The sequence below is a fragment of the Rattus rattus genome, chromosome 2 (assembly GCF_011064425.1).
Source record: "Rattus rattus isolate New Zealand chromosome 2, Rrattus_CSIRO_v1, whole genome shotgun sequence".
NCBI lineage: Eukaryota > Metazoa > Chordata > Mammalia > Rodentia > Muridae > Rattus > Rattus rattus.
Window position 1 is genome coordinate 60,639,093 of NC_046155.1, and position 27,503 is coordinate 60,666,595.

Genomic DNA, 27,503 nt, shown 5'->3' on the forward strand with positions numbered 1-27,503 from the left:
CCTATCAAAATATAATACACATCCACAAACATATACACATACACATACATATCCTGTGTATTGATTAGCTATATGAGGCACCACATTCCACATTTCAGCAATATTTTTATGATCATATATTCTGGCCACCTAAAAAATATCTCAAAATATAATGGCTTAGTGGGTGTCTTTCCCAAAGAAACCACTTTCCAACCATCCCAGGGGCAAGTCAAGCTCACAGTGAGTCAAACACAGGGAAGAATAGGGCTGGGGGTGAGGAGTAGAAAAGGCACACTTTTGTCTGCCATATATAGCTCACTTCTGCAAGCGACACAGATTCATCCACCCATCCTCTGCTGTTGGGATTAAAGACTGGATATAGAAGAGAAGGAAGAAGAGGAGGAAGAGAAGGAGAAAAAGGAGAAGGAGGAAGAGGAGGGGGAGGAGGAAGAGGGGAGGAAGAAAGGGAGGAACAGCAGCAGCAGCATCTCCTCGAAGTGAAACGCTCTGGTCTCTTTATTCTGCTTGCCCATATACTCGTGTTTTATTAAGAGATATTTTTCTATAATGACTTAGGCTTTAATTTTCACCAAAGTGGAATCCTTGCTTAGCACAGAAACAGCATGCCTTGGTTATCAAGTTAAATATTAGAAAACCAGGAAGACAGTGTAGCCCAAGTTGACTACTGCACCCTCCCACCCCAATCCACAGGAGGCCTGCTTCCTGGTTCCTGCAGCTGCACTTCTGACTCCCAGGGCCTTTCCTTCCTTCCTGCGAGTACGCTCTGTGCTGCAATGGTGTGGATGAGGCTCATGAGTGGTGTCTTTCGCTTACTGCCCCGCCTCTCATCCAGTGATGTTCATAAGCCATGCACTGCAGGGTTTCCAAAGCTGAGTGATTTGTAATGTGATACTTCTAGAATCTCCAGAGTAATTTCAGTATTAGTTACTATAAAAGTTGGCTCTCTGAATTTCTTAACCTTGGGAACATGAACCTTTAAGACTTAGAGATCAAATACCAACACCCCCCCAGGACTGCTGTGCACATCTGCATTTCTGGATGTAGGATTTTTTTGTTCCTAATCAAGTATAATCTCACTTTATAAGTTCAGATTTTGGCTCAGTGCTACCTAAATTTCTAGGCAAGAAAACGAATGACGGCTGAGGGTTTTGTGATCAGAGTTTTGGAAGCTTGGCAAAGGCTATTCTAAGATGCAATGATTTGATCTTGAACTTCAACATAATAAAATGACAGAAAAATCCAGCAAACCCAAAGTGAGGCTTTATACACTCCAGAACTGCACCCTCTTTTGGATCTGGCCTGGCAGTGGCACTAACAATTCTATTTTGAGGGCAGAACAGAATGAAGCGCCTTCTGGGTCCTCTGGGTCTTCCAGCCATTCCAGGCTTCACAAATTCCTGCTTACGTTTACATGTCAGGCATTCACAGGTGGCTCTTCCTGGCTGCTCCTGCTGTGAATGTCCCTCTGCTGGTCTCTGCATTCAGATCCAGACCAATTTAACAAGGAAAGTGAGTTCAAGCATTCTAGTCACCTTTAAGTCATGAAAGTCACTTGTGAAGATAGGCCAGACAATGCCGTTCTGACTGGCCAAACTCAAGGGCAGCATTCTTTACATAATTTGCTCATTTTTGACTCTTTAGAGCCCTGTTGATAGGGTAGAATTTATTTTTAAGTAATTTGATTTAGCAGCCAATAATAATCTTAGAAACTCAAAGTCTCAAAATATTCTTATGTTCAAGTCAACCTTCAAAACAAAGCTTACATGAGTCCCAGCCAGACAGGGCCAGCCATGGCCAGGCAGTCAGACAGTGTATGCCACGGCCATCTTGTCAAACAGGGTATGCCATGCCAGCCAGTCAGACAGGGTATACCATGGCCAGTCAGTCAGACAGGGTAAGCCATGGCCAGTCAGTCAGACAGGGTAACAGCCAGGTAAGCCATGGCCAGTCAGTCAGACAGGGTAAGCCATGGCCAGTCAGTCAGACAGGGTAAGCCATGGCCAGCCAGTCAGACAGGGTAAGCCATGGCCAGCCAGTCAGACAGGGTAAGCCATGGCCAGTCAGTCAGACAGGGTAAGCCATGGCCAGTCAGTCAGACAGGGTAAGCCATGGCCAGTCAGTCAGACAGGGTAAGCCATGGCCAGTCAGTCAGACAGGGTAAGCCATGGCCAGTCAGTCAGACAGGGTAAGCCATGGCCAGTCAGTCAGACAGGGTAAGCCATGGCCAGTCAGTCAGACAGGGTAAGCCATGGCCAGTCAGTCAGACAGGGTATGCCATGCCAACTATTAAGAGGCACAGACTAAAGGCTCAGCTTATTTACAAATGCTTTCCCATAATATCCACAACCTCTACTTTTTGTTATATTGATTCACTTTCACATGTTAAAAATGGAAAAATCCAATCACGAACCTTTACAACCAGGACTGATTAGGAAAACAATAGACTTCATCCCAAAAGTGCCGTCTGCATCAGTGTGGCAGGCTGATGAGCTCATCTATTGTTGCTGGTTACGAGCCAATACGAGCAGTGGTTAAGGGCCTGGGTTTTATTTGGAGTCAAGCTTGCATTCAAACCATAGCCCTGCTACGAATTACTTCTTTGACTTGAGTACATTTATTATGATTTAAGGCCTTGGTGTGTGCACCTATTGAATGGGATGCTGGGTTGCCCAGGCTGTTTGAATATGATTGACACACAGAGTTTCACAAATGGACGTGGCTTTGATCACATCCTTCCTGCTCCTATCTTTGATAAGAAGGGCTTTTCCAGGTGGTACCTTGTGTCTTATAGGAGTTGGCCTTGTCACATAGCAGGAAAATACTTGATTTAGATGTGAGGAAACCTGCAGTCAACATCTAACCTCACTGTCTACCTACTGGCTATATAATTTTTAGCAGAGACCTGAGCTATCTGGGTTTTGGTATGCCATTCTATGAAATGGGATTCATGTGTTACTTCTCATTCTAGTAGGGATCAACAAGGAAGCAGAAGACATATGTTGTAGGCTAAAGCACCATTGAAAGGCAGGTTGCTGTCGTCTTGTTATTTGACTGGATAGAGCTACCATCAACTCTGCTATCTGCCATGTGAAAATCCAATAAGACGAAAGTAATTTGTAAACTAGAGAGTGGACCCTCACTAGATACTACCACTTTAAGTTGGACTTTTCAAACTCTAGAACTGTGCAAATTAGTATTTGTTCTTTTATTGTACTGAATCTATTCTGCCCAAATCAATGAAGACAGCATGGACGGCAAGCCTATGCGGTCAGAGTGAGGAGGCATTCATCCCTCTTGCTGGAAGTGACAGTCACTGCTGTCTGTATTGAAACTGTCCAGTAAGACAGAGAATTTAAGCTAGTGGCTGAAATGGAAGTCTTGTTTAATTCTACATCCAGGCCTGAGTAAGGCTGAATAGATTATTTAGAAAACCGTAAGTGGACCAGCTAAAGGTACAAAACAATACCGTGAGGCATGCTGGGAGATACCTCTACTGAGGTACCAGGAGGTTACTTCTGTGAGGCATGCTGGGGGATACCTCTACTGAGGTACCAGGAGGTTACTTCTGTGAGGCATGCTGGGGGATACCTCTACTGAGGTACCAGGAGGTTAATACCATGAGGCATGCTGGGAGATACCGCTATTGAGGTACCAGGAGGTTAATACCGTGAGGCATGCTGGGAGATACCGCTATTGAGGTACCAGGAGGTTACTACTGTGAGGCATGCTGGGAGATACCTCTACTGACGGACAAGGAGGTTAATACCGTGAGGCATGCTGGGAGATACCTCTACTGAGGTACCAGGAGGTTACTACTGTGAGGCATGCTGGGAGATACCGCTACTGAGGTACCAGGAGGTTAATGATCAGCTAGGTACAGAAGACCATGGCTGTGTCATCTCCAGATGGACTGAACAGCCACATTTTGTTTGTGTCATCTAGTAAAAAGCGCTGTGACTTTATCAATAAGGCGCTGACCTTTGACTGAATGCCGCTAACCTATGAACCTTTGGAAAAAGAGATCCTAGACAGGACTCTGATTGCCCTCTTCCCTCCAGAACACAAGAGTAGCAAAGCATGTGTTCCAGCATCTGTGGACAAAGAGATGTGTGAGTCTGGTGCTAAAACATCAGTTCCAACATGTGTTTAACCATGTGTGAGCACAAGGGTGCTAAGCCATGCGGTAAAGCAAGTGTTAGGGCATATTCCGTTACAAATGTTTCTCATTTGGGAGCTTCAGTTACTTTATGCCTAGTCCAGGGTTGCTAAGCAATAGCTCTGCTTTCCCAACTTAACACGATAAACTGAACAACTTCCCAAGCCAGAGCTAGAAGTCTCTCTTCCTGTCTTGAGTTGATCATGAGGAATTCATGTATGTGTTATTGATAAATACAGTGGCACTCAGACTTGATTAAGGCGCCATGTGTCAAATGGCAACAGAGACCAGGGACAAACTATAGTTAGATGGTGAGAATACAAAGTGTCAGCACGGCACAGTGACACCCAGCAACAACCACAGGCTGGACATGTCGCAGAGTCCAGCAACTCAGGTGACAATCACAGCTGTGATCTGCATCTGGAATTGATAGCTGTTTTCTATTTCCAAATTTAAAATAGGCATATATGTAACAGTCACATGACTTAGCAGACATGGGTTTTTGGCAGCTTTAATTAATAGCAAAATGTCACCAGGACTGGCTTTAAGGTATGTCTGAAGTATTTGCTAAATATTGTAGCTTATAAATCAACATTGCTTCTGAAAGCTTCCATCCCAAAGCAAATGAATCCTCTGAGTTTAAAATATAAACACACAACTTTAGATAACACTGCGAGAAAGAGTGAGAGCAGGCAAAAATCAGGGTGGTTTAGACGCCTTCCTACAGTGGGAAGGAGAGTATAAAATAAATATGCAAAGAGAAAATACCTCAACTCTCCTTTGTCTTTTGGCTATGAAACAAAGCTACGAACACATAAACACAAGTCTTTAGGATCATGAATTTCCCTTCTGAAGACAGACACACAGTTCACAACCTTTTAAAAGAGTGAGGTGCAGAGCAGGGGATGTGGTGCAGTCAGCACAGTGCAAACTCTGGGACTGCAGTTTGGATTCCCAGCACATACCCAGTGTGAGCTCTCTGTAACCCCAGTGCGGGGAAGCGGAGGCAGGAGGATCCCTGCGTTCCCAGGCCATCTGAGTCGTGAGCACCGGGTGAGAAGCTTTGTCTCAAAAAAAAAAAAAAAAAAAAAAAAAAAAACTAAGGCGGGGAGCAACTGAAGACCTGGCATTGACTTGTGGCACCCTCCTTTCCTCCCCTCTCTCTCTCTCTCTCTCTCTCTCTCTCTCTCTCTCTCTCTCTCTCATGCGCACTCTAACACGCACATGCACGAGTACACAAACTGCAAAGAACAAATAAAAGGAGAAGGTCACACATTTGTATTTAAACCCCACATCTCACACAGTGCTAATTAATGAGGTCTGTCCTCCTTAACCACAGTGACCTGTGTATAAATAACATTTAATCATAGCTAGAAAATGGTATTTGATTAGTCTGGATTTCAAAAAGGCAGCAAGTCAATCAGCCATTAGAATATGAACACTGCCTTCCCTGTCACCTTCTGCGTGGAGACCACCAAACAACCACAGAGAGAGAAACGGCTAAAGCCCTTAGCACCTGCCAGGGGCTGTGCCTCAGAGCCTGGCAGGTCTCTGAACCTTGTCTTCCTGTTTGCTTGTCTTAATGATCTATCTGGACGGCACACTAATGGCACAGAGAGAAAAGCTGCTCGCTGAATATAGTTTCTTCAGTGTTCAGCCATTTCAGTTTGAACAGTGAAAACCAAATACAGAATACGACAAGTTTCTTCTCTGTTGACACTAAGCCGAAATCTGAGGGTGTTTTCTAGAACTTTGTTGCCAGATGCACATCAACCAGGCTCAGGCCCCTGCCGCAGAAATCTTAAACCATCCCAGAAGAGAGCCAGGGCATCTGTTATCAGTCGCTCACTGAATGGCTCAAGTCTTGAGTGCAACAGACCTGCAGTGCCATCTGAGTTACAAAAATAGGCTCAGTGGTGGCTGGCACCAACTCTGAGGCAACACCCTCAAGTCTCTGCAATGTGTCCACCAACTCAGGGGCAGCATCCCTCCTCCTCACACTTTCCCCTGGGCATAGCCTTCTCGGGAGTACGACAGACTGGAGACATGTGCAGGGAAGGGACTCTAGGATCTTCCCTAGAGCACACTGTACAGCTACGTGCAGTACCTGGTTCTTCCCAAATCTTTCACGACAATTTGTGCTCTCAATCCAATTTGCTGCGGATAGCAAAACAACAACGACAACGACAACAACAACGACGACAACAACAACAACAACAACGACGACAACAACAACCAAACCCAAAACCCAAATGGTCAGAAGCAGAGTTTAGCCTTTCCCCTGTGAGGCCCTCATTGCTAGCTTCAGGGGACTGGGGCCCTGCGGAGTGGAAGGGCCTTCCAGGGTGGCAGCTCTCCCACTGACACAGCTTGGGTGCTTCACTCCAGGGCTGAGGGCACACAGGGCCCCTTGGCTTCCCACAAGCCTGCAGCTTTGTGTCTTCCTTGCAGTGACCCTGCCAAAGGTTCCAGTGTGCGATGAGACTGTACGCACTAAGCTAGCATCGTGGTTGGACGTGAGCACGGCCGGACTCTGCTCAGGAATGGTACACATTTGAATGTCCAAGACCCGGGTTGGAATTTGGTCTTGGAGCTCACATTGTCTGTGATTTTTATGAACAAAACAACTATAGCTACTGTGGGAAGAAGTAAAACCAATGCAAGCAACAGCAATTACAGAGAGAGAGAGAGAGAGAGAGAGAGAGAGAGAGAGAGAGAGAGAGAGAGAATATGAATGAATCTACCCCACCCCCAAAACAGGCCTTTTTATCTTTTCACCTTAAATAGTAAAAAAAAAATTTTTTTTTGAGACAGGGTTTCATGTATCCCAATTTGGCTTCAAACTGGCTATTAGCAAAGATGACCTGATTATCCTCCCTCCATTTCCCAGGTGCTGGTATTACAGGGGTGCAAGCCTGGATTGGTGACACTGGGTGCCAAGCCCAGGGCTCAGTGCATGGTGGGCAGGTGCTGTAACCACTGAGCCACAGCCCCACTCTCCCTCACCCTGCCAGCATCATTAGAGACCCAAGAAAATGAGGTGCCTTTTCCGTTTCTCGCTGCCTCTACCCTTTCTGTCCTACTGGCTCCCTAGTAATGCTTATGGAATCACGAACCCCCACATTAGAAAACCCACCTTCTGTAATTAATGGAAATGCTTCAGCGTAGATTAAAAACTCAAACAATGTGTGGCGAGGTTCACAGGAAGCACAACATTAATACTTAATTTTCCTAAATTTAAACTTCATTTATGGAAATAGTAGGAAAGTAGGCCTCCAAACCTCTCCTGTGGCACTGCCTGTATGATTTAGGGGCGAAGCATGGCATCATCTCTTTGGGCCACTGATTTAACCTCAAGTGTTTGTTCTCTGAGACAAACTCAAACTGATACACACACTTTTTAATACACACTCATCTACTTTGTTTAAAGGTGTTTGGAAGTAAAAATACCGAAAAGACCAACACTACCCGTCAGTGTGCTGCCAGACACTGCCACCCGTCAGTGTGCTGCCAGACACTGCCACCCGTCAGTGTGCTATCAGACACTGCCACCCGTCAGTGTGCTGCCAGACACGAGCACTTTCCTCTTCCTGTTTCTTACGGATCTTTAGCAAAATGGAGGGAGTTAAATTCCTTGTAGAAGTCCTGGTCGTTTCTCCACTGGCATGGCTGTCCACCCACTCGTACCTGATGCCCGTTCTGTTCCCAGTGACAGTGAAGAGCAGGGGCTCAGAATAGGACAAGATTCAATTCCTGCCTCTTATATTTCACTTTGGGAAGGTGATGGCATTTATGTCCAATCCCAGTCATTCACAATTTTATATCATGCAATGTCCCGACATTGGGGGTTTTATCACGTGAATTGCAGTGACAGACAAACCTTCTTCACCTCCACACATTTCATTCTTACCTAACTTTTCTTTCATGTTTTTTTACTTCAAGAGTTTATCAGAGGTTAGGAATCCAAGTGAGAGAAAACAGAAAATATTTGTATTTGCTGGTGATATTTTAATCACAAGGGAGATTTTCGTTCATCAAACATTTACTGAATGCCTATTACACCCAGTGGATTGAAAGCCAGTCCCTTCCCTCCAGGGTCTCAATGTCGAGTGGGGTGACAGGCAAGGAATCCGGCTAGGACAACACAGGAATGGGCTCCGCATGTAGTGTGCAGGCCCTGGAGGGAAGGAGGGGGGGGAGGGAGAGAGGAAGGGAGGCAGGAAGGAGCCATTTATCTCAGGCAGCAGGTGGATGACCACTTTTCATGTGCCATGTTCAGTCACCCTTTAATCACTTTATTTCAGATTTAAAACTATGTATTTATTTGATGTATAAAATGCATAGCAAGTGCATTAAACCATGAGTCCATGAACAACCCTGGTGGAATAAAGTTGGAGATTCTTAGAGTTTAACAAAACCATGTGTGTGCTGGGATCGGGGCTCAGTGCTGGAGCTCTGATGGCCTAGCATGACTAAGGACTGGCCTGAACCCAACACTGAGGGAAGAAAAAGTGTTGCACAGAGATGGATACATCAGACAGGAGGAGGTGTGCTCACAGACAGATGCATCACAGTGATGGATGCATGAGAAGGTGTGCTCACAGACAGATGCATCACAGAAGGTGTGCTCACAGACAGATGCATCACACAGGAGGAGGTGTGCTCACAGACAGATGCATCACACATGAGAAGGTGTGCTCACAGAGACAGATGCATCACACATGAGAAGGTGTGCTCACAGACAGATGCATCACACAGGAGGAGGTGTGCTCACAGACAGATGCATCACACATGAGAAGGTGTGCTCACAGACAGATGCATCACACATGAGAAGGTGTGCTCACAGACAGATGCATCACACATGAGAAGGTGTGCTCACAGACAGATGCATCACACATGAGAAGGTGTGCTCACAGACAGATGCATCACACAGGAGAAGGTGTGCTCACAGACAGAGCATCACACATGAGAAGGTGTGCTCACAGACAGATGCATCAGACAGAAGGAGGTGTGCTCACAGACAGATGCATCACACATGAGAAGGTGTGCTCACAGACAGATGCATCACACAGGAGGAGGTGTGCTCACAGACAGATGCATCACACATGAGAAGGTGTGCTCACAGACAGATGCATCACACAGGAGGAGGTGTGCTCACAGACAGATGCATCACACATGAGAAGGTGTGCTCACAGAGATAGATGCATCACACATGAGAAGGTGTGCTCACAGATAGATGCATCACACATGAGAAGGTGTGCTCACAGACAGATGCATCACACATGAGAAGGTGTGCTCACAGACAGATGCATCACACATGAGAAGGTGTGCTCACAGACAGATGCATTACACATGAGAAGGTGTGCTCACAGACAGATGCATCAGACAGGAGGAGGTGTGCTCACAGACAGATGCATCACACATGAGAAGGTGTGCTCACAGAGATGGATGCATCACACATGAGAAGGTGTGCTCACAGACAGATGCATCACACATGAGAAGGTGTGCTCACAGACAGATGCATCAGACATGAGAAGGTGTGCTCAAAGACAGATGCATCACACAGGAGGAGGTGTGCTCACAGACAGATGCATCACACATGAGAAGGTGTGCTCACAGAGATGGATGCATCACACATGAGAAGGTGTGCTCACAGACAGATGCATCACATAGGAGGAGGTGTGCTCACAGAGATGGATGCATCAGATAGGAGGAGGTGTGTTCACAGACATATGCATCACACATGAGGAGGTGTGCTCACAGACAGATGCATCACACATGAGAAGGTGAGCTCACAGAGATAGATGCATCACACATGAGAAGGTGTGCTCACAGACAGATGCATCACACATGAGAAGGTGTGCTCACAGACAGATGCATCACACATGAGAAGGTGTGCTCACAGACAGATGCATCACACATGAGAAGGTGTGCTCACAGAGATAGATGCATCACACATGAGAAGGTGAGCTCACAGACAGATGCATCACACATGAGAAGGTGAGCTCACAGAGATGGTTGCATCACACATGAGAAGGTGTGCTCACAGACATGGATGCATCACACAGGAGGAGGTGTGCTCACAGCATCACACATGAGAGGTGTGCGCAGAGACAGATGCATCACACATGAGAAGGTGTGCTCACAGACAGATGCATCACACATGAGAAGGTGTGTTCACAGACAGATGCATCACACATGAGAAGGTGTGCTCACAGACAGATGCATCAAACAGGAGGAGGTGTGCTCACAGAGATGGATGCATCACACATGAGAAGGTGTGCTCACAGACATGGATGCATCACACAGGAGGAGGTGTGCTCACAGACAGATGCATCACACATGAGAAGGTGTGCTCACAGACAGATGCATCACATATGAGAAGGTGTGCTCACAGACAGATGCATCACACATGAGAAGGTGTGCTCACAGAGATGGATGCATCACACATGAGAAGGTGTGCTCACAGACAGATGCATCACACATGAGAAGGTGTGCTCACAGACAGATGCATCAAACAGGAGGAGGTGTGCTCACAGAGATGGATGCATCAGACAGGAGAAGGTGTGCTCACAGACAGATGCATCACACAGGAGGAGGTGTGCTCACAGACAGATGCATCACACATGAGAAGGTGTGCTCACAGACAGATGCATCACACATGAGAAGGTGTGCTCACAGACAGATGCATCACACATGAGAAGGTGTGCTCACAGAGAGAGACGCAACACACAAGAGAAGGTGCGCTAACAGACAGATACATCACACATGAGAAGGTGTGCTCACAGACAGATGCATCAAACAGGAGGAGGTGTGCTCACAGAGATGGATGCTCAGACAGAGGATGTGGCTCACAGACATGGATGCATCACACAGGAGGAGGTGTGCTCACAGACAGATGCATCACACATGAGAAGGTGTGCTCACAGACAGATGCATCACATATGAGAAGGTGTGCTCACAGACAGATGCATCACACATGAGAAGGTGTGCTCACAGAGATGGATGCATCACACATGAGAAGGTGTGCTCACAGACATGGATGCATCAGACAGGAGAAGGTGTGCTCACAGACAGATACATCAAACAGGAGGAGGTGTGCTCACAGACAGATGCATCACACATGAGAAGGTGTGCTCACAGACAGATGCATCAGACAGGAGAAGGTGTGCTCACAGACAGATGCATCAGACAGGAGGAGGTGTGCTCACAGAGATTGATACGTACATACATATAATGGTGGCCAGCCCATGGGCCACCATGCTACACAGCTGAGCTCTCCAGTGTTCCCAGTTGCACTTCCTTGAAGATATGGGAGGAAAGGCTCCAACATGGCCTGGGGTGTTTCCATCAGGTGGAAGGCAGAGGATGGGAACCCCACTGACAACCCAGCATGTTCTTGGACCCATCGTATGAAGAACAGACACAAACTCATGCCCTGAGTTTGTAAATCTCAGAAGTCATGTGTCACTGCAATTACTCTTAAACAGCTTCTGTTGGTGTGTAGCTGTGTGTGTGTTAGTTTTAATCCATACCCCAGGGTTCTAGGGCTTGCCTGGAGTGTTGGAATGGGACTACATCCTCCCTCAGGTATTTAGATGATGTTTGAAAGACTAATGAAGAGTAGAATTCCAGAGGCAGCTAAGACTGTGTGGCAGCTTTCTTTATCTTATTAATTAGTTACTCTTAATTAGCATAGCTAATAATGATGAATTAATGCATTAGAAGTGGTACTGAAATGTGAGGACTGGCTTGAAGTAGCGTCATTAGCGGGTCCATCACACGTGTGGAAAGGTTATCAGCATCTCTGGGGACCCCGCCGGGTCTCTATGAATTTCTGTCCTTGACTGGATTCTGGCTTAGTCCTGCAAGAAGATTTTATCACTAACTGACTAGAAGTTTTGATGATTTCCTTTGCTAGAATATTCTGACATTGGTCTCAAGGGAATCTCTTATGCAAGCTGTTACCACTCCTTACCCTCAGGAGAGATGGTGGGGACTTTGATGGGGCTAGAGGACAATGTGCACACAGTGGCATACACTGCTGTGTTGTAAAGTTCAGCTAGCATTTGCCTTCACTTCGACATTTTTTCCCAGGAAACAGATATAATCCCAACCATCTCCAAATCAACCCAGGAAGAACTTAATAGTTGTAGAAACTAAATGTTCTAGGGTTGGTTGTCTGACTAATTAGCTCTCAGAGGGGTTAAGCAGTTTGTCCAGTGTGGCACTTCCTTTAAATACTGCACCTCTTTGTATCCAGCCCTGAGATTTGGGTTTCACAGGGGAGCTGGGGTAGGAACACAGGTGTGCGGGGGGACTGTGGTACACACATGTACACTATGGAGTCATTGGCTACTCCAGACATTTGTGCTATGTGTTTTCTTTGGGCCTGACCATGTGGTATGTGCTTAACATGGTCTATGTCATTTTATTTTTGCCACAAACCATTGACTAAAACCTTGAATCTTACAGATGAACATACTGGGTTCAAAGCAGCCTGTGCTGGCAGTATATCAGTGGCAAGAGGCTGTCATTCCAACTGCAATCTTCTTATCCCCACAGGCCCAGGCCACAGCTCCCTCAGTGTATGACAGGGATGTAAAATTGCTGATAGTAACTTGTGTGTCTGAGGCCCTGAACATACAACCAGCAGGTGAGCACACGCCAGCAGAATGGATTAGCCTTGTAGTTTGCATGTGAAGTGTCTCCCATGGGTTCATGTGTCTGGAGGTGCTGTTTGGAAAGTTGTGGAGACCTTAGGAGGCGGAGTCTCTTTGGAGGAAGTCAGTCCCTGGGGTGGGTCTTGAGGTCACAGTTGATAGCCTCACTTCTTGTGTGCTCACTGCATTGAACATCACAGACGCAGTGTGCTCAGCTGTGTCACACCCCTACTGGTTCCTTCATGATGGGTTGTATCCTCTCAAACTGCAGCCCAGATGGCCCTTCCCTCCCTTAAGTTGCTTCAGAAGGGAGCTTCATCATGATGACAAGGAAGGCAAGCAGTCCAAGAAATTAGGGTGACCAGAAGACCGGGTGCTATTCTAAGAGGGTCTGAGTCATTGACATCTACTTGGATGCACTAGGAGTTGAGTGCACGGCCACTAGAAGTCTCCTGCGCTGCCAGAGGCAGGAACGTTGACAAGTTCTTGTGGAGTCCAACATGTATTTACCTGGTGACACACTAATCCTAGTCCTAGATATTCACACAAGAAAGAAGAAACCTATGTCTACAGAAAGATGTGTACACAGAGGTCACAGTGCCATTATTTATGTAATTCCCAAACTACAGGCAGCATATAGAGTCCCATTCACCTAGCAATAAATGGGTAAATTTACCACATCCTACTTCGGAATGTTACCCAGTAATGAAAAGGCATGCGATATTAACATGACAAACAGGCGTATCTCAGAAGCAGTACCGTGTGTGAAAGAAGACACAGCAGGACAACATGCTATGGAATCCCATCCGTATGAAACTCTAGAGACAGCCAAACTCCGCTGTCAGAAGCAGCTCCCTGGATCAGCACAGGGACAGAACTGAGTTGGGGGAAACGCAATAGAATGAAGGACTGTTTTATATTCTGTGGGTCGTGGTAGTTTTACAACTGTACCTAATTGCCAACATTCATTTAACATAATACTTAAGCTGGGTGAATTTTATTGTATGTAAAAAAAAAAGTATGCAGATGCTAAGAATTAAAACAAAACAAAGCAGAACAGACTTCTCCTGAAGGAATATAAAACACGAGGATCGTCCATCATCGTCCCTAGGGCTGGGCTCAGGACGAGTAAAGCTAAGTTTGCACTATCCTTTCTTCAGATTCTGTCAGATGTGGAAGACCTCCAGCACTGCCTCGTGCTGCCCAGCCTCCCCCGTCACACAGTCCTGCCCACTGCACCCTTGATCCCTATCCTGGACTCCTTCTCTCAAGGGCTCCTCATTGCCCCTGAGGTGCAGACCAGTTTCACCTGGTTAGCCTACAACTGTGTTGGTGGCAACACCCTACACTGGTGACACACTCTGGCACATGGCAGATGCCAGACCCTTCATCCAAATCTATTTACACCTCCTAGTGAGAGGATGCTGACCAGAGACACCCTCACCACAGAACAAAGAACACCATGTGCTTATTTATGCACAGCGTTATCCAGGTTATCACCAGACACTTACAATCCATACATGCAAGGGTCTGAATGGATGGATGGTCCAGGGCCCAACCGAACAGGGGGTTTCTTAGATGTCCGCCGAGGATCTCCGAGACGCACTGCAGATAGCCCTTGTACTTTCTGAAAAAGTCAATGAATGCCAAACACATGCAGCTTGGGTTTTCCTGAGTCTCAATAAATGTCATAATCATTTGATGTAAAAGACTCCACTAACTACAATATCAAAGTAATGTTAGCAGTGCAAGCTATAATGTTGAGTAAAAAGAAACAGCCAGAACGTAAAGTTTTGTTTACACTGGAATTAGAACCACAGAAAGAAAAATGTCAACATATGCAAAAAAAGAGCTAAAAAAAAGTTTGTGTGGATAATTACAGTCACATTGGGTTCCAGCAGTGTGCTTTTGTTTCCCTTTCTTTTTAAGAATATTCCCTTCCATACTGGCATTGCTATATGTGTAAGATAAAAATCAGGGGAGAGAAAAAGCATGCCAAGAGATCTTAGCCGGATACTGTGTTTACACACTGCCCACCAGCTAAGGGCGGACAGAGCTCAGACTCCTCACAGAGCGGAAGCTCTGGGCCCCGTGAGTTCTGCGGGTGCATACAACTATGCCATCCAGTGCTTTAGATCATGCTGACTAACAGGGTTGGGGCTGGGTTCTTTCAGGCTGGCTGTGGGCCATTTAAAGAAGGCCGATGAAAGCTAGAGGCCTCGCCTACCAGCCAGGTGAGCCTGGAGACAAGGCTTCAGAGCAAGGATGACTTCCATTCTCTATGACTGTCAAAAGCCGAGCCTGACAAGAGCAACCTTCACTTGCTTTCCCCCAAAGTAAACTGGGCTGGAAGGTTGAGTCCAAGTAAGGAAAACTCTTGCTTAAGAACAACAACCAATGAGCAGCTGCGGCTGGATTAGGCCACTCCCACCAAGATGGGGGACTCAGACTCCAGTCCAGCCTGTCCAGGTTGTCTGCAGTGCAGAGCCCCTGGATTCTTCCAGACTGCAGCCCCCGCTCTCCTCGCCTCATACACTGACGCAGTCTTAGGAAGTAGCAGAGTTAGGCTGTGTTTGCAGAGCTGAGGGAACCGGTCACACCTGGTCTGGTAGGGTCGGCATTGCCACAGAGCCTATTAGAACACAGCGGCTTGAAGCCTTAGCTCAGAGCGAACACGGCGCCCTTAACTCATCATTTACCAGGTGCCCACGCTGCCTACCAACATGGCGCACTGTACCATTCATAAATCTCAGAAGAATACCGAGACACCAGTGCCAAGCAGACAAGGGCGATTGGAAAGGAATATGGCTAGGCTATATGAAAACCACAGAAAGGTGTAGTCCAGAACACAGCGCATGCTCAGTAAACACTGACAGTGACATGAGGAATCTGAACATGAAAGGCAAAGATCATAGTGGATAGCCATCAGCCAATCAGAACTGCTTGACATGACTTCCTTATGATTTATTGTTATTTCCCTATCTTTGTTCATGGTGTTCCATTGGCCTGGTGTCCCTTTTATTTATGTCGGTGCAAATCATAGCCCTTTAGTTCAATGGCAATTACAAACATCACCTTTTCTTTATGCTTAAAAAATATATTTTGATTCTTACATTTATTATTATTACTTATTATGTGTGTTTATGTGTACATGTGCTTATGACAGGGTATACTTAAGGAGGCCAGTTTGCAAAAACAGATTCTTTTCCTTTTATCATGTAAACTCTGTGGATGGAACGCAGGCCACTGGACTTAGCGAGAGCATCTTTACTGGTTGAGCGATGTCATCTGTACCCTGTTCTAAATGCCATGTTTTCTAGGAAGCTCACCTGGACACTCCAAGCTGGCAGTAAACTCCCAAGTCTGGGAGCTGCTCACTGAGGATTTCTCATTCTGAGTGACAATCTCTCTATCAGGGACTGAGTTCCTGGAGGTCAGGAATCTCTTCTCCCTCCATAGCTAGTTAGGCATTCTCAAGAATAAGATGACGGGAAATTAGTTCTTATAGGTACGCCGCCATCTTTATTACTGGAGGAGAGACTTGTTCCCACAAGGGTCAGAGTGTGAGTGTGTGTGTGTAGGTGTGTGTGTGTGTGTGTGGTGGGGAGCTGCTATAAATGGAACAAAGCAGACATTCGTCAGCTTCAAATTGCATCTGTGGACTCCAATAAGAAATGCTGTGGCTGACTTTGTCGGGTGGAGTACAATGGCCTCTAACTCCTGCCTCGCTGTATTACTTAGAGGGACACTTAAACCTCAAAGAAGATTCATCTGAAGAAACTGGCATGTGGGATTTTGTTTTCCCTAAGGCTTCTATTCCTGTGTCAGTAAACCATCAATAATTAAACAACAACAGTTAAAACAAGACCACCCAGGCATACAGCCCAAGGGGTGGGCTATAGAAATGGTTTATATGGCCCCTTTATTAAGGGTGACTTTAAAGATTCTTCACAGTCTCTAGTTTAAAATGGTACCTGGTCTATTTATCAAAGTATTCCATTAAATTTGAATAAAAACATATTATTGAAGTCTATATTATAAATGGCCAGAATCTGGAAGTTTTCTATTGAACAAAAAGTGAACTGAGTTAAAAAATGTAAGTAAAAATCCATATTCCCGAAGTCTCCTCTACATAACAAAGACCTCGGAAGGTCTGTCATAACCAGAGACTGCTAGGCTCTCAGCAGGGGTGTGGCTTAGCATCTATCTACGCTGTGGCATTCATTTCTTTTCCTACCCTCTTCTTCCGCAGTGACAAGGCGAGTAGGGAGATGCAGGTGTTGGTGCAGCTTGGGCAGGTCTCCCCGACGGTAAAGAAGACGCACGTACCCACTGAAGACGGTCCAGAGACAAAGGCAATTGAAACTAAGCTAAACAGAAGTCTTCCAACTACTTGTGGACCTAAGAAGTGGTTCTGCAAAGCAACCAAGCGAAAAACTTCAAATAGCACGAATACAACAGGAAGGATCGAGCATAGAACCAGGAACGCAACAGGAGAGACACAGGCGTCCAGCACTCAGAGCAACAGTAAGAAGGCGGAGCTCTTCCAAGGGAAGGCAGAATGCAGTGAGCGTTAAAGAAGTGTCAGAGATTAAACAATGGTTCTGGGAAGTGAGCAGAAAAGCAATCCTACCTCGACAGCAGCTTTAGCAGTCATATGACCTGCAGCAGAGTCAAAACAACGGTGTGAAGTGCGACCAGAGACACTGTAACACGGCATGAAGAAAACACCAAAGGTGCGTGGTAAACACCATGAAGCCGTGAAACACAGGGCTGGTGGGGAGTCACAAATGCTCCAAAACTATACATTTGGAAGGTGAAGAAATAATTCAAGGCACAGTGAAAAAATGTCCTTGGGGTAGAAGAACAACCGAAATCCACAAGTTTAAATCTATTTAGATTTCCTATGGTCTACACAAAGTGAATGAAAGACCTCATTGCAGAAAGGCCATGGGTAGACAGACTGACCTCAATTCCCCAAATGACAAACCTCAAAGTAAACAAAGAAACTAACAAACTGACACTAGAGGGCCAGGACCTGGGTCTACCCTTCAGCTCCTCTGAAACACTCAAGACCAGAAGAAAAGAGCTTGACATCTACAGAGCCTGGAAGGGCAGTACAGAACTACGAGAGCCAGTCAAATCAACATACATACAGGCACATCATGTGTGCGACAGCTGGCCACTCCTACATATGAATCACTACATCCCAAACACATATCTTCACTTGAAGTAGACGCCAGATGTCAAAGTCCTAGGATACAGACATTGTGAATGAGATGAGCAGTTATTTTCTTCAAGGACGGTGTGCTAAGATGATATAACCTATGGGCAGAGACACGCGGCATCAATGTATAGCTATATACTAGAAACTCAGAGACTGTTTAACACAGAGGAAGTATTCTAGTGAGGGAACACCATGTAAATCATTGTGAGCTATGACGTTATTGGCTTGGGAATACATTTCAATATAATGAATATAAATAGCAGAATATAAAGTTATATAAGAAAAGCACTTGAGAAACCATTGTATTGAAATGTACTAAGGCGTTGTTAATGAGATCTCTGGACAGTATAAGTACAAAGAATTTTGTTCCAGTTTCCTTTTATCTTAAGAATTATATGCCACTATTCCTTATTTAAATTAATTTTGTTAGCTGATACATAAAAAGATTAAAATGGCCTCTGGCCAGGGAAGCAGATCAATGCTTCCCTCAGTCATCACCAGAGAAGCTGCCTCCTGCAGGAGATGGGAACAGATCCAGAGACCCACAACTAGACAATGTGCAGAGTGAGTGAGAGACCTTGGAACACCCAGCCCTGAGCTGAGGTCTTCATCAAATCCTTCCCTCAGGGCTCAGGAAACCCTGCAGAAGAAAAGGCAGGAAGACATCTCACCTCTCATCAAGGAGACATTTCTTTGCAATAGACAGAGACCATTATAGAAGAACACAGCCAATCAGCATGCAGAGCTGTAAAGTGCGGTCCCAACTAGGAAATGCTTCAGCCCTCTGTACCTAAGGCTCAGGGCTGACTGCAGGAGAGGAGGTAGAAGGACTGTAAGAGTAAGATGATCAGGGAGTTTTCTGTAGGATCATCTCCTAAAAATGTCAGAAGCTACACCCATCTACACCCATAAAGTCTTGCCAACATGACTGCTCAAACGTGAGCTGAGCAAGGGTGAACCTCACCAGACAGTGCCAACATCTAGGACTACTGTTGAAGGAAGGTCAAGAGGCCTCAACCCTACACGAAGAACTGTGGGCAACTGAGGAATGCTGGGAATCAGAGCAATAGTCTTCCCCAGGGAAGAGCACACTGGCTGTTGACCCACGGCAAATGGGCAGGCAGCCTTGAAAGCATTCACACATGTGACACTATGCAGACTGAGCAGGTCGTACTTATGTTATTTAGAAACACTGACCACCCCCTACTACATATGCATATAACAACAATTAATAAAAAAGAGGCAGTGAATTTGAAAGAGAACAAGGTGGGATATATGGGAGGGTGGTGGGTCTCTGTATCTGTTGCTATCTGCTGCAGGGAAGAAAGGGATGGGGGAAATTGGGCTATTATACTAAAATTACAAACAATGTACGTGTTTATAGGGTGCCATGCCAATGCCATGTTTCTGGATAATTTTCCTTATGAAGTAACATTTGTTTAAAGAAACATTAGAATTTTAATAATTATGAAAATTAAAATTACAAGTAGAAAAGATACACTATTAATAAAATATAATATATCCCTAAACTCATTGCTAGAAGAGAATATTTAAATATCAATGGAGCAGTTTGTTTCAAGAAAAAGGGAATTAGAAAGAATTTTAAAATGTAACACACTCATTACTATTTTTCATTTTACTGGAGAAGTGTGATTTCAAAAGAATGTCCCAAATACCACCCGAGCGTCCTATCTACATATGCTGTCAGTAGGAAAGGACAAGGTCCTAACGTCAGCCATCCCTCTGCTGGTGGCTCTCCTCTCCAGACAGAGCCATGACCACACCTCAGGCGGAGCATCTCGGGGGCGGGTCCTTCCTCCAGCTTCCACTGTCCCTAGCACTAAGCTCCACAAGTTAGAAAATCCGAGCACTGAGAAATATTTGCTGAGTAAAGAAAGGAGCGATACAAGGAGAGCCTATTACATCTTGGAGGTGCACACAGGGTGCAAAAGGCCCGTGCATCCACCTGATTCTCCAGACATCTCTCCTGCAGAAAGCAGTGAGGACGCTGGGCCCCAGGTTCTCCCCTTCAACCTAGACTGCACGCTTCATAGGAATCTGATGGAGCCAAAATATGGTGCCATAGTTTGAGTTGTCTTTTTCCATTTCAAAAGAAAGAGCTGCCGTTAATTCTGATTTTCCTACGGGCAGAGAGAAGAGGAACTTTTATGTGTATGAAAGCATGGCACACCCCAGCCATCTGAGGACAGCTCTGCCCAGGAACACCTGTTTGCTCCCATTGAAGTCTGTCCAACCGCGTCCCTGGACCAGGAGCTTCTCTTCCGATGCCCCGCAATCCTACAATATTTATTCCCCACCTGTCTGATGCCCGTGATAGCTTGGGAATGCTCCAGCCAGGGAAAGTTGCCTTGGCCCTGGCATGGCCACACTACCAGCAGCTAATGCTCATCCAGAATCAGGCTCCAGAGGAGCCTGAGTTCAAACCGTTCCTCTTTTCAGTCTGCTAGGCTTAGCAAAAGCCTCTCCGAGGAAGCGGTAAATACTTTTATCCTCGCATTAATATGTTACAGAACCAGGTAATGCCTTTCACTCTGTGTTTATTAGCACTGGTTAATCAGTTTCTCACTCCTGCTTAATATTCAGTATTCCAGGCATTAAATAGTTGCCTGACACTGAAAGTGAGGCTCGGTGATCAGTTTATCCAATAAGGGAACTGTTGAAATGCAGAGGGTAAAATGCAGGAAAAAAAAAAACCTTAAATGCATAATTTAACGTGTAATTCAAGGCAGGAAAAAGAAATGCCTACATCAGACTGTAGTTACAATAGTGAAATAATGCTTTATTTTAAAAATTCTAGCCATGAGAAAACTGTGCATCTGAAAAGCTTACATAAAGCCTTATAAAATAAGAGACCTTTTATCTTCTCCAGATCTATGAGCTTGAAAATACTTTATCTATGCAATTTCAAGGCACATAAAAACCCCGGTGAATAAATAAAATGTTCTTTTCTCCCCTTTATACAGAAGCTTTAAAAATTATCCATATAAAGAGCTTGGCCTTGAACAAACAGATTAAAAGGCCTAAAAGGCTGCAGCTTCAGATCAGGTGTACAGAACGGAAAACGGATGTCTTTCCTTATTGACTGGGCAAGTTTTCAACAAACTTATTTTCTATATGGCCATTCAGTAAGAAATCTTTAATTGGAATATATGGAAAATCCAGCATTTTAAGTGATATACTTACCAAACTGACAATATCAGACAATAAAGCAATGTGTGTGTTCTGCCAATGCTCTCTGTGTCTCGTGAATCATGCACACGTTACATATGGTCAATATGCAGTGTTATCTCAGAGGCGTGGAGCTTTTAGAACATGTAACTTTAGTCAGGCATATGAAAATCCTTAGGTCTTCTTTGACACATGAGGTTTTCCTTTTCATAACTGCTTACAATTAGAACTACTTAGGTGACTCCAAGCTGTACTCTTAGAGGAAACCTTAAATTTCACAATTAAAGTCTTCTTAGCAAGTAAAGTTTAGGGTGAAGGTCACACCGAAGCTTGGCCTGTGAACGGATGAGGTTCCAAGCTATTAGTTTCCTGAGTGCCCCAGCCATAAAAGGAGCTGCTGTGCTCCACATGTGGCTGAGAATGAAGTTGTGATTCTCCAGCCAGGTGGTCATCTGACGCCTTCTTCATGGAGTCTCATTTGCCCACTCAGGGACAAGGGACATTCTCATCCTGTCCCAGATATCCATCTCTTCCTTGATCTCTCACACACCAGGTAAATCAAATTACTATGAATTGCACCAAGATACATCCCATGCATATCCCATGCACATTCTATGTAAATCCCATGTACATCCCACGGACATCCCATGTACATCAATCACATGCACATCTCATGCACATCCCACGCACATCCCATTTACATGAAACCTTGAAAGTCAAATAGTCAGTTTCCTGAGAACACAATTTTAAGCAGATCTCCAGGGAAGACTGACCTTTGCGTTGAAGAGGATGCTGGCACCATTACAGCCAACACCATGAGAACATGGTTAGTTTGGCTAAACCTAGGCTGCTGGCCCAAGTTTTGCCCTATCTTGTGGATCAGACTGTTCTGTAGGTGTTGACATCTGTAACAGTTATGGTCTGAATGTGTTCCCCAGGTCTGTGAGTTGGAAGACTGCCCTCATGTTGGAATTTGCAGGTCAGGCTCTTGGGGGTTAGCTGGGATTAGGAATCTTGAAGAAAGGGTGGCCATGAGGTAATGGTGGCAGAACAGGGAAAAGAGAGACTCAAGCTCGCACACTTGCTCTGCCCGTTTCATGCAGCAGGGGCCCTCACAGAGCTGAACAGGAGCGGATGGCAGGCTCTTCTAACATCAGCTTCAAGTGCCGTAATCCAAATGTGTGTATGTACTTCATAAAATTACCCACTCTCAGGTACTCGGCTCAGAATATAAATGTGACGATGGTGTGCGTTTAGTTTTATAAAGATTACCTTACACGAAACTACATGTGGCCCTGGTTAACTACAGTCCCCACTGCATTTTAATGGTCACGATGGCCCTTATGGACTTTTTCCTGATTCGACCTGACTTCACGAGCATACGTAAAGAAACAGTGAACACACACACACAACACACACACACACCCCCCACAAACCCACAACACCAACCCCCCACAAAACACCCACACCACACACACACACACACACACACACACACACACACACACACACACACACACACACACACACACACACACACACACACACACACACACACACACACGTGCACACACACACACACAAACTCAGAAGTCTAGTGGTTCAGAGACTCAGGGAAGTCAGCCAAAGAGAGGAACCACTTCCTTAGGGCTTGAGACAGAGAGCATGGTTTTTTGACCATGGCATGTTTGGACCTTGTTCAGACTCTTTAACTGACTGGAGATGAACATGTCCTCAGGATTTCCCCATACCATAAAACCATTAAGGAGCAGAACGTGGGGGATGAGGGTGTAGCACACAGGAAAGTCTTCTCCCTCGATGTCAAGCCATGCCAACCCTCTTTAAACTGGACTTAAATTTACCATCCTAGCATTTTCAATTGATATTCACATGCCAGATCTAAAGATTTTTTTTTAAATATAACTTTGGCAAATAAGTCATTTTTCTTTTTTGCAAAATCTTTTATAAAGACCATTGGGGTCAAAAGAATGAATACACCTCCTTTCATGCCAGCTGCCATCTTGTCAAGGAACGTCAGAGACAATTTAAAATGAAAAATTACAACCTCAACGTCTGTAATTTCAGAAATATTTTAATTTCATTTTTGGATATTAAATGCGCTTCTTAAACCGTGTTGCTTTCTTTTTCTAGAATTCTTTCTTAATACCTAGATGTCAGTCTCCAGTGACCCACAGTTGTTTCCTATTATGACATCCCTGGAAACATTTCTGGGAAGGCACAATTCCCAGCACTTAACTTTGTTTACAACAGACAAACCTGCTTGTGTGGTATAAATAGGAATCTGTCTTTAAATGCTGCTGAGAAAATAAAAGGCGGCCGTGAAAAGGAGCCGTTTCCTGCCCTGAAGGTGGTTTTAAAAGATTCGTAGCTACTTTAGGAACAGCAGCAAAGCATAAATAATAATTACCAATTGCCGTGCAGTAAGATACTAATTTTATAGAAAAAAATATATAAAAAGAAAACAAAAACCAGCCAGAGATACCCTTAAAACCAGCAGCGTTGGGTTCCTTTCCGCTGAGATTCTGAAACCCTGCTTTGTGCTCGGGTTTGTGATGTATATCTGTAACTCGCTCTTGTCCGTGCAGATGAACTGTGCCTGTCTCCCCAACTGCACTTTGAAAAGCAGCTTCACAGTCGTTTGACTTTTGATCTGGGTGGCAGCGAGGGCTGACCACCTGCACTGTGCATGAGCTGTTACTGAGCTGGCTTTGTGCCGTCCCATAACACAGCAATCCTTTTAGAATTGATGTGTGAATATGCTCATCTATAGTGTGAGTGTTCAAACAGAAAAACGTGGTGGTGGCCATGGAAGCGACGGTGGTGGCAGCAGAAGGGGGGTGTGTGTGTAAAGGAGACACTCTCACCCTGGGTTTATGAAGCTGTCCCCACCTCCAGCAGTAAACAAAACAGGTGCGAAAGGCCCCCTTCTCCGCACAATGAAGCAGGCAGCGGTGGGAAGGCAGGAGCCTGGAATTGTCTGATGCTGTTCCGTGATGGTGTATGTTAATAAACAGCCATTTACAGGGGAGGGGTGGGCGGCTCCATTACTTGTGTATACTGGGGCGCCTTGTTTAGACTTAATAGCTCAAGGCTGTGTTCAAAGAAGGCATTCACTGGTGGTGAAGGTAAAGTGCTCCCATGACTCTGTCGTGTTAAACAACGGCACGCATGTGGAGAGAAAGGAGCGGTGCAAGAGAAAGGTAATTCAAGAAACAGGTCAAATTGTGGCATGCAACGGAGAGGAAGTATAAGCCTTCTACTGTGATGAGATAAAGGGTGTAAGTCTCAGTGCACGGGCAGAGTGTGCTCCCGAGTGAGCTTCCATGTAGCCGAAGTACAAGAAGTGAAAACGTGGTTTCAACTGCATTGCTTCTGTGCCCTCTTCAAGAAAAGCCCCCGCCTCAGGTCGCCAGCATGGGGATATTCCCCAGTAGACGTCTGGCTAACAATGACCCACCTCTGTCCCGTCTTCTGTTTGAGTCTGTGTGTGAATCTGCACCTGGTGGAGGTTCACACTGGCCGAGTCCTGTCGCTCTCTGGTTTGGTGTTTTCTCTCTTGATTTTCCTTCCTCCCTTGATTACTGGTTGTAGCACACTGTGGGGAGGGAGTGGGAACAAGGCTGGGGCTGGGAACTGAGATTCAGGTGCTAATGACATACCTACAGTCACGTGATGCGAGGGGGATTGGCCTTTGGTATTATGGGAACCCCACAGCATTGAAGGATACAACAGGGCCGTGTGGCTGAGACCTGGGCCTGATGAAGAGACATGGGTGTTCCCTTGGAGAATGGCGAAGGAAAGATCTGTGATTCTGTCAGCCTGCTTTCCTGGGTTTGATATCCTCAACCTTGTGCCTGTGTTTGTCCCTAGAACAGGATCCCTTTTCTGGACCATCACATCATGTATATGACTTATCTGAGGAGAGCCAATAGGAGCCAATGTGACTCCATGCTGTCACTTCAGATGACATTAAGGACACCCAGCACCCCACCCCATGTAAACAACATACATAGCTCCTTTAATTGAGTGTCACAGAGAAAATAAAGAAGGTGGCAAGACTTGGTTCCCATGGTGTGACAAACCCCCGACAAGAAAGGTGTGAGTGGCCAGGAGCAAGGCCCAGGACTGATGGCATCATCTGAGCCTTTAGATTACAGGGTATCTCTTCTAGGCTTGGTTGGTTTTGTGTGTGTGTGTGTGTGTGTGTGTGTGTGTGGTGGGGCGCGTGTTTGGGGGGGGTGTGTGAATATGTATTTGTGTGTGAGTGTGTGTGTGTAGTGTGTGTGTGTATGTGTGTGTGAGTGTGTGTGTATGTGTGTGAGTGAGAGAGAGAAACTGTGTGAGTGTGTGTGAGTGTGTGTGAGTGTATGTGTGTGAGAGTGTGAGTGTATGTGTGTGTGAGAGTGTGAGTGTATGTGTGTGAGATTGTGAGTGTATGTGTGTGAGAGTGTGAGTGTATGTATGTGTGTAGCTAATCTCATCCTTGTTTCTATCACTTATACTCAGAACATTCTGTGCAGTATGGATGGCAAAGACAGAGCTCTAATGGACGAGAGGAACGAGTGCTGCGGGTGATGAGTCATCCACAGGAGTGGCGGTGGGGAGAAGGGTGAGAAACTGCTCATTGTGAATTGCTACAGTGGTCGTCTGCCCGCCGGGAGAACACTGGTGCGACACAGAAAAGCATGAGGGAGATCCAGGTACTGCAGGCACACATGCTGACCCTCACAGCTCCTCGCCCACTCCCCCTCCCTTTCCCTTTCCCCCTCTGCGCACCCCCCCCCGCCTCTCTCCGGGGTCTTACTGTGTAGTCTTGGCTGGCCTGCACCTTGCTATGTAGAACATGTTGGTATCAATCTCACAGAGGTCCCTCTGCTTCCTGAGGACTGGGATTAAAGGCCCATGCTACTACCCATTGAAGTATTTCTTAGAAGGAGAATGAAAACATAAGCCTTTGAATCATTCTGAAGGTGACCAAATATTGACCACCACTTTGACCAATATCTAACCCTGGTAGTGCTACTGTGCCTCCTAGCTAGGAGGGACCATCAAGGCCACAAGGTACAGAGGGACAGTTGTCCACATATACTATCCAAGTGTTTATTTTTCAATTTATGTTAAAATTGTCGTCACTTAGAGGCTTTGTCTAGTGTGTAGTTGTTTGGCAGAAGAAATGGACTCATAGAAGGTCACGGAGCAGCAGAAGTCAGCACTGTGACCAGTGGCCAGTTTGCTCTCCCTTTGCCACTGGGCAGTGAGAACTGCTCTGAAGTAGAGCCATCGGGAGCCTCCTGTAGTTTGCTCAGAGGAACCAGCAGGCCTTACAGCCTTGATCTGCTCCTTGCTGTAGTCCTTAGGGACTTCCCTCTCTCCAACGGGGACAATGCCAGGTGGTTTAGGACTAAATCAGATCTCAGGCATGGCGGACAATACAGGGTCAGATAGATGAGGGCTTGCTCTGTGTGAGCTAGCCAGGAGTGGCAGCCTTGGTACATCAGTAAGTGACACCAGAGCAAGAGTCTGGCTTTTTCTGATGTTTATTTTTTGATTGTTGTTGCTTGTCTATTGAGGTAGTGTCTTTTCCCCTGTCAGTTGGTCTGAAATGATCCTTTTACCTCACGCTCCCTCCGAGTAGCTGAGGCTCGAAGTGTGAATCCTGGGCCTGGCCCAGTGCACACAAGGTTATTGGAAGGATCTAAATAGGGAAACAAAGTTAATCTTTAACTCAGTGGCAGCATTACCATTTTGGCCTTGAAGAGGCCACAGGACAGAGGCAGCAATCCAACTGATGAATGGGACATTTAGTCACCCAAACAGGACCAAGACAGATGCTTCCCCTTCTCCTGGCTGCGTGCACCTAGCCCAGGTCCCACTGGGGAAGCCTGAGAATGAGCAGATGTTTAATGCTTTTATTTGGAGGAGGAATAGTTGGTTAAGGGCTGGAGAAACTCCAGGTTGAGACTCCGAGACGCTACCCAAGTCAGTGTACAGCCATCACCACTGAGGGAAGGGAAGTGTGAGAGTGAAAGGAAGAAGAGGGAGCCACTCGGGAAAAGCAGCTTCTCCTGTGCACAAGAACCAGGAGTGCATCCCACAGCCCCTTCCTCACTGCTGAAAGCCCTGCTGAGTCTCACACGCTAGAAGATCACCTGGGACACAGACTAAGGTCAAGGAGGAGTTACCGTCTACGGCAGCATAAACATCTGGTCATGACCTCTGTAAAGTAAGTCTGCTGGTTCTGCAAACG

The 27,503-nt window shown here is 45.8% G+C and overlaps 1 protein-coding gene across 5 annotated transcripts in view; it reads right to left on the reverse strand.

Annotated features, from left to right (window-relative positions):
* Nucleotides 1–27,503, reverse strand: part of Vti1a (vesicle transport through interaction with t-SNAREs 1A) — a 292,766-nt gene that overhangs the window by 87,616 nt on the left and 177,647 nt on the right. The window contains exon 9 of one of the 5 annotated variants that reach the window (XM_032892328.1): nucleotides 11,257–12,021. The exons of the other annotated variants lie outside the window; for them this stretch is intronic. Coding sequence (XP_032748219.1) covers nucleotides 11,955–12,021 — 67 coding nt within the window. The 3' untranslated portion in view covers nucleotides 11,257–11,954. Of the gene's footprint in view, nucleotides 1–11,256; nucleotides 12,022–27,503 lie in introns of those variants that run through there. 5 annotated transcript variants of the gene reach the window in all.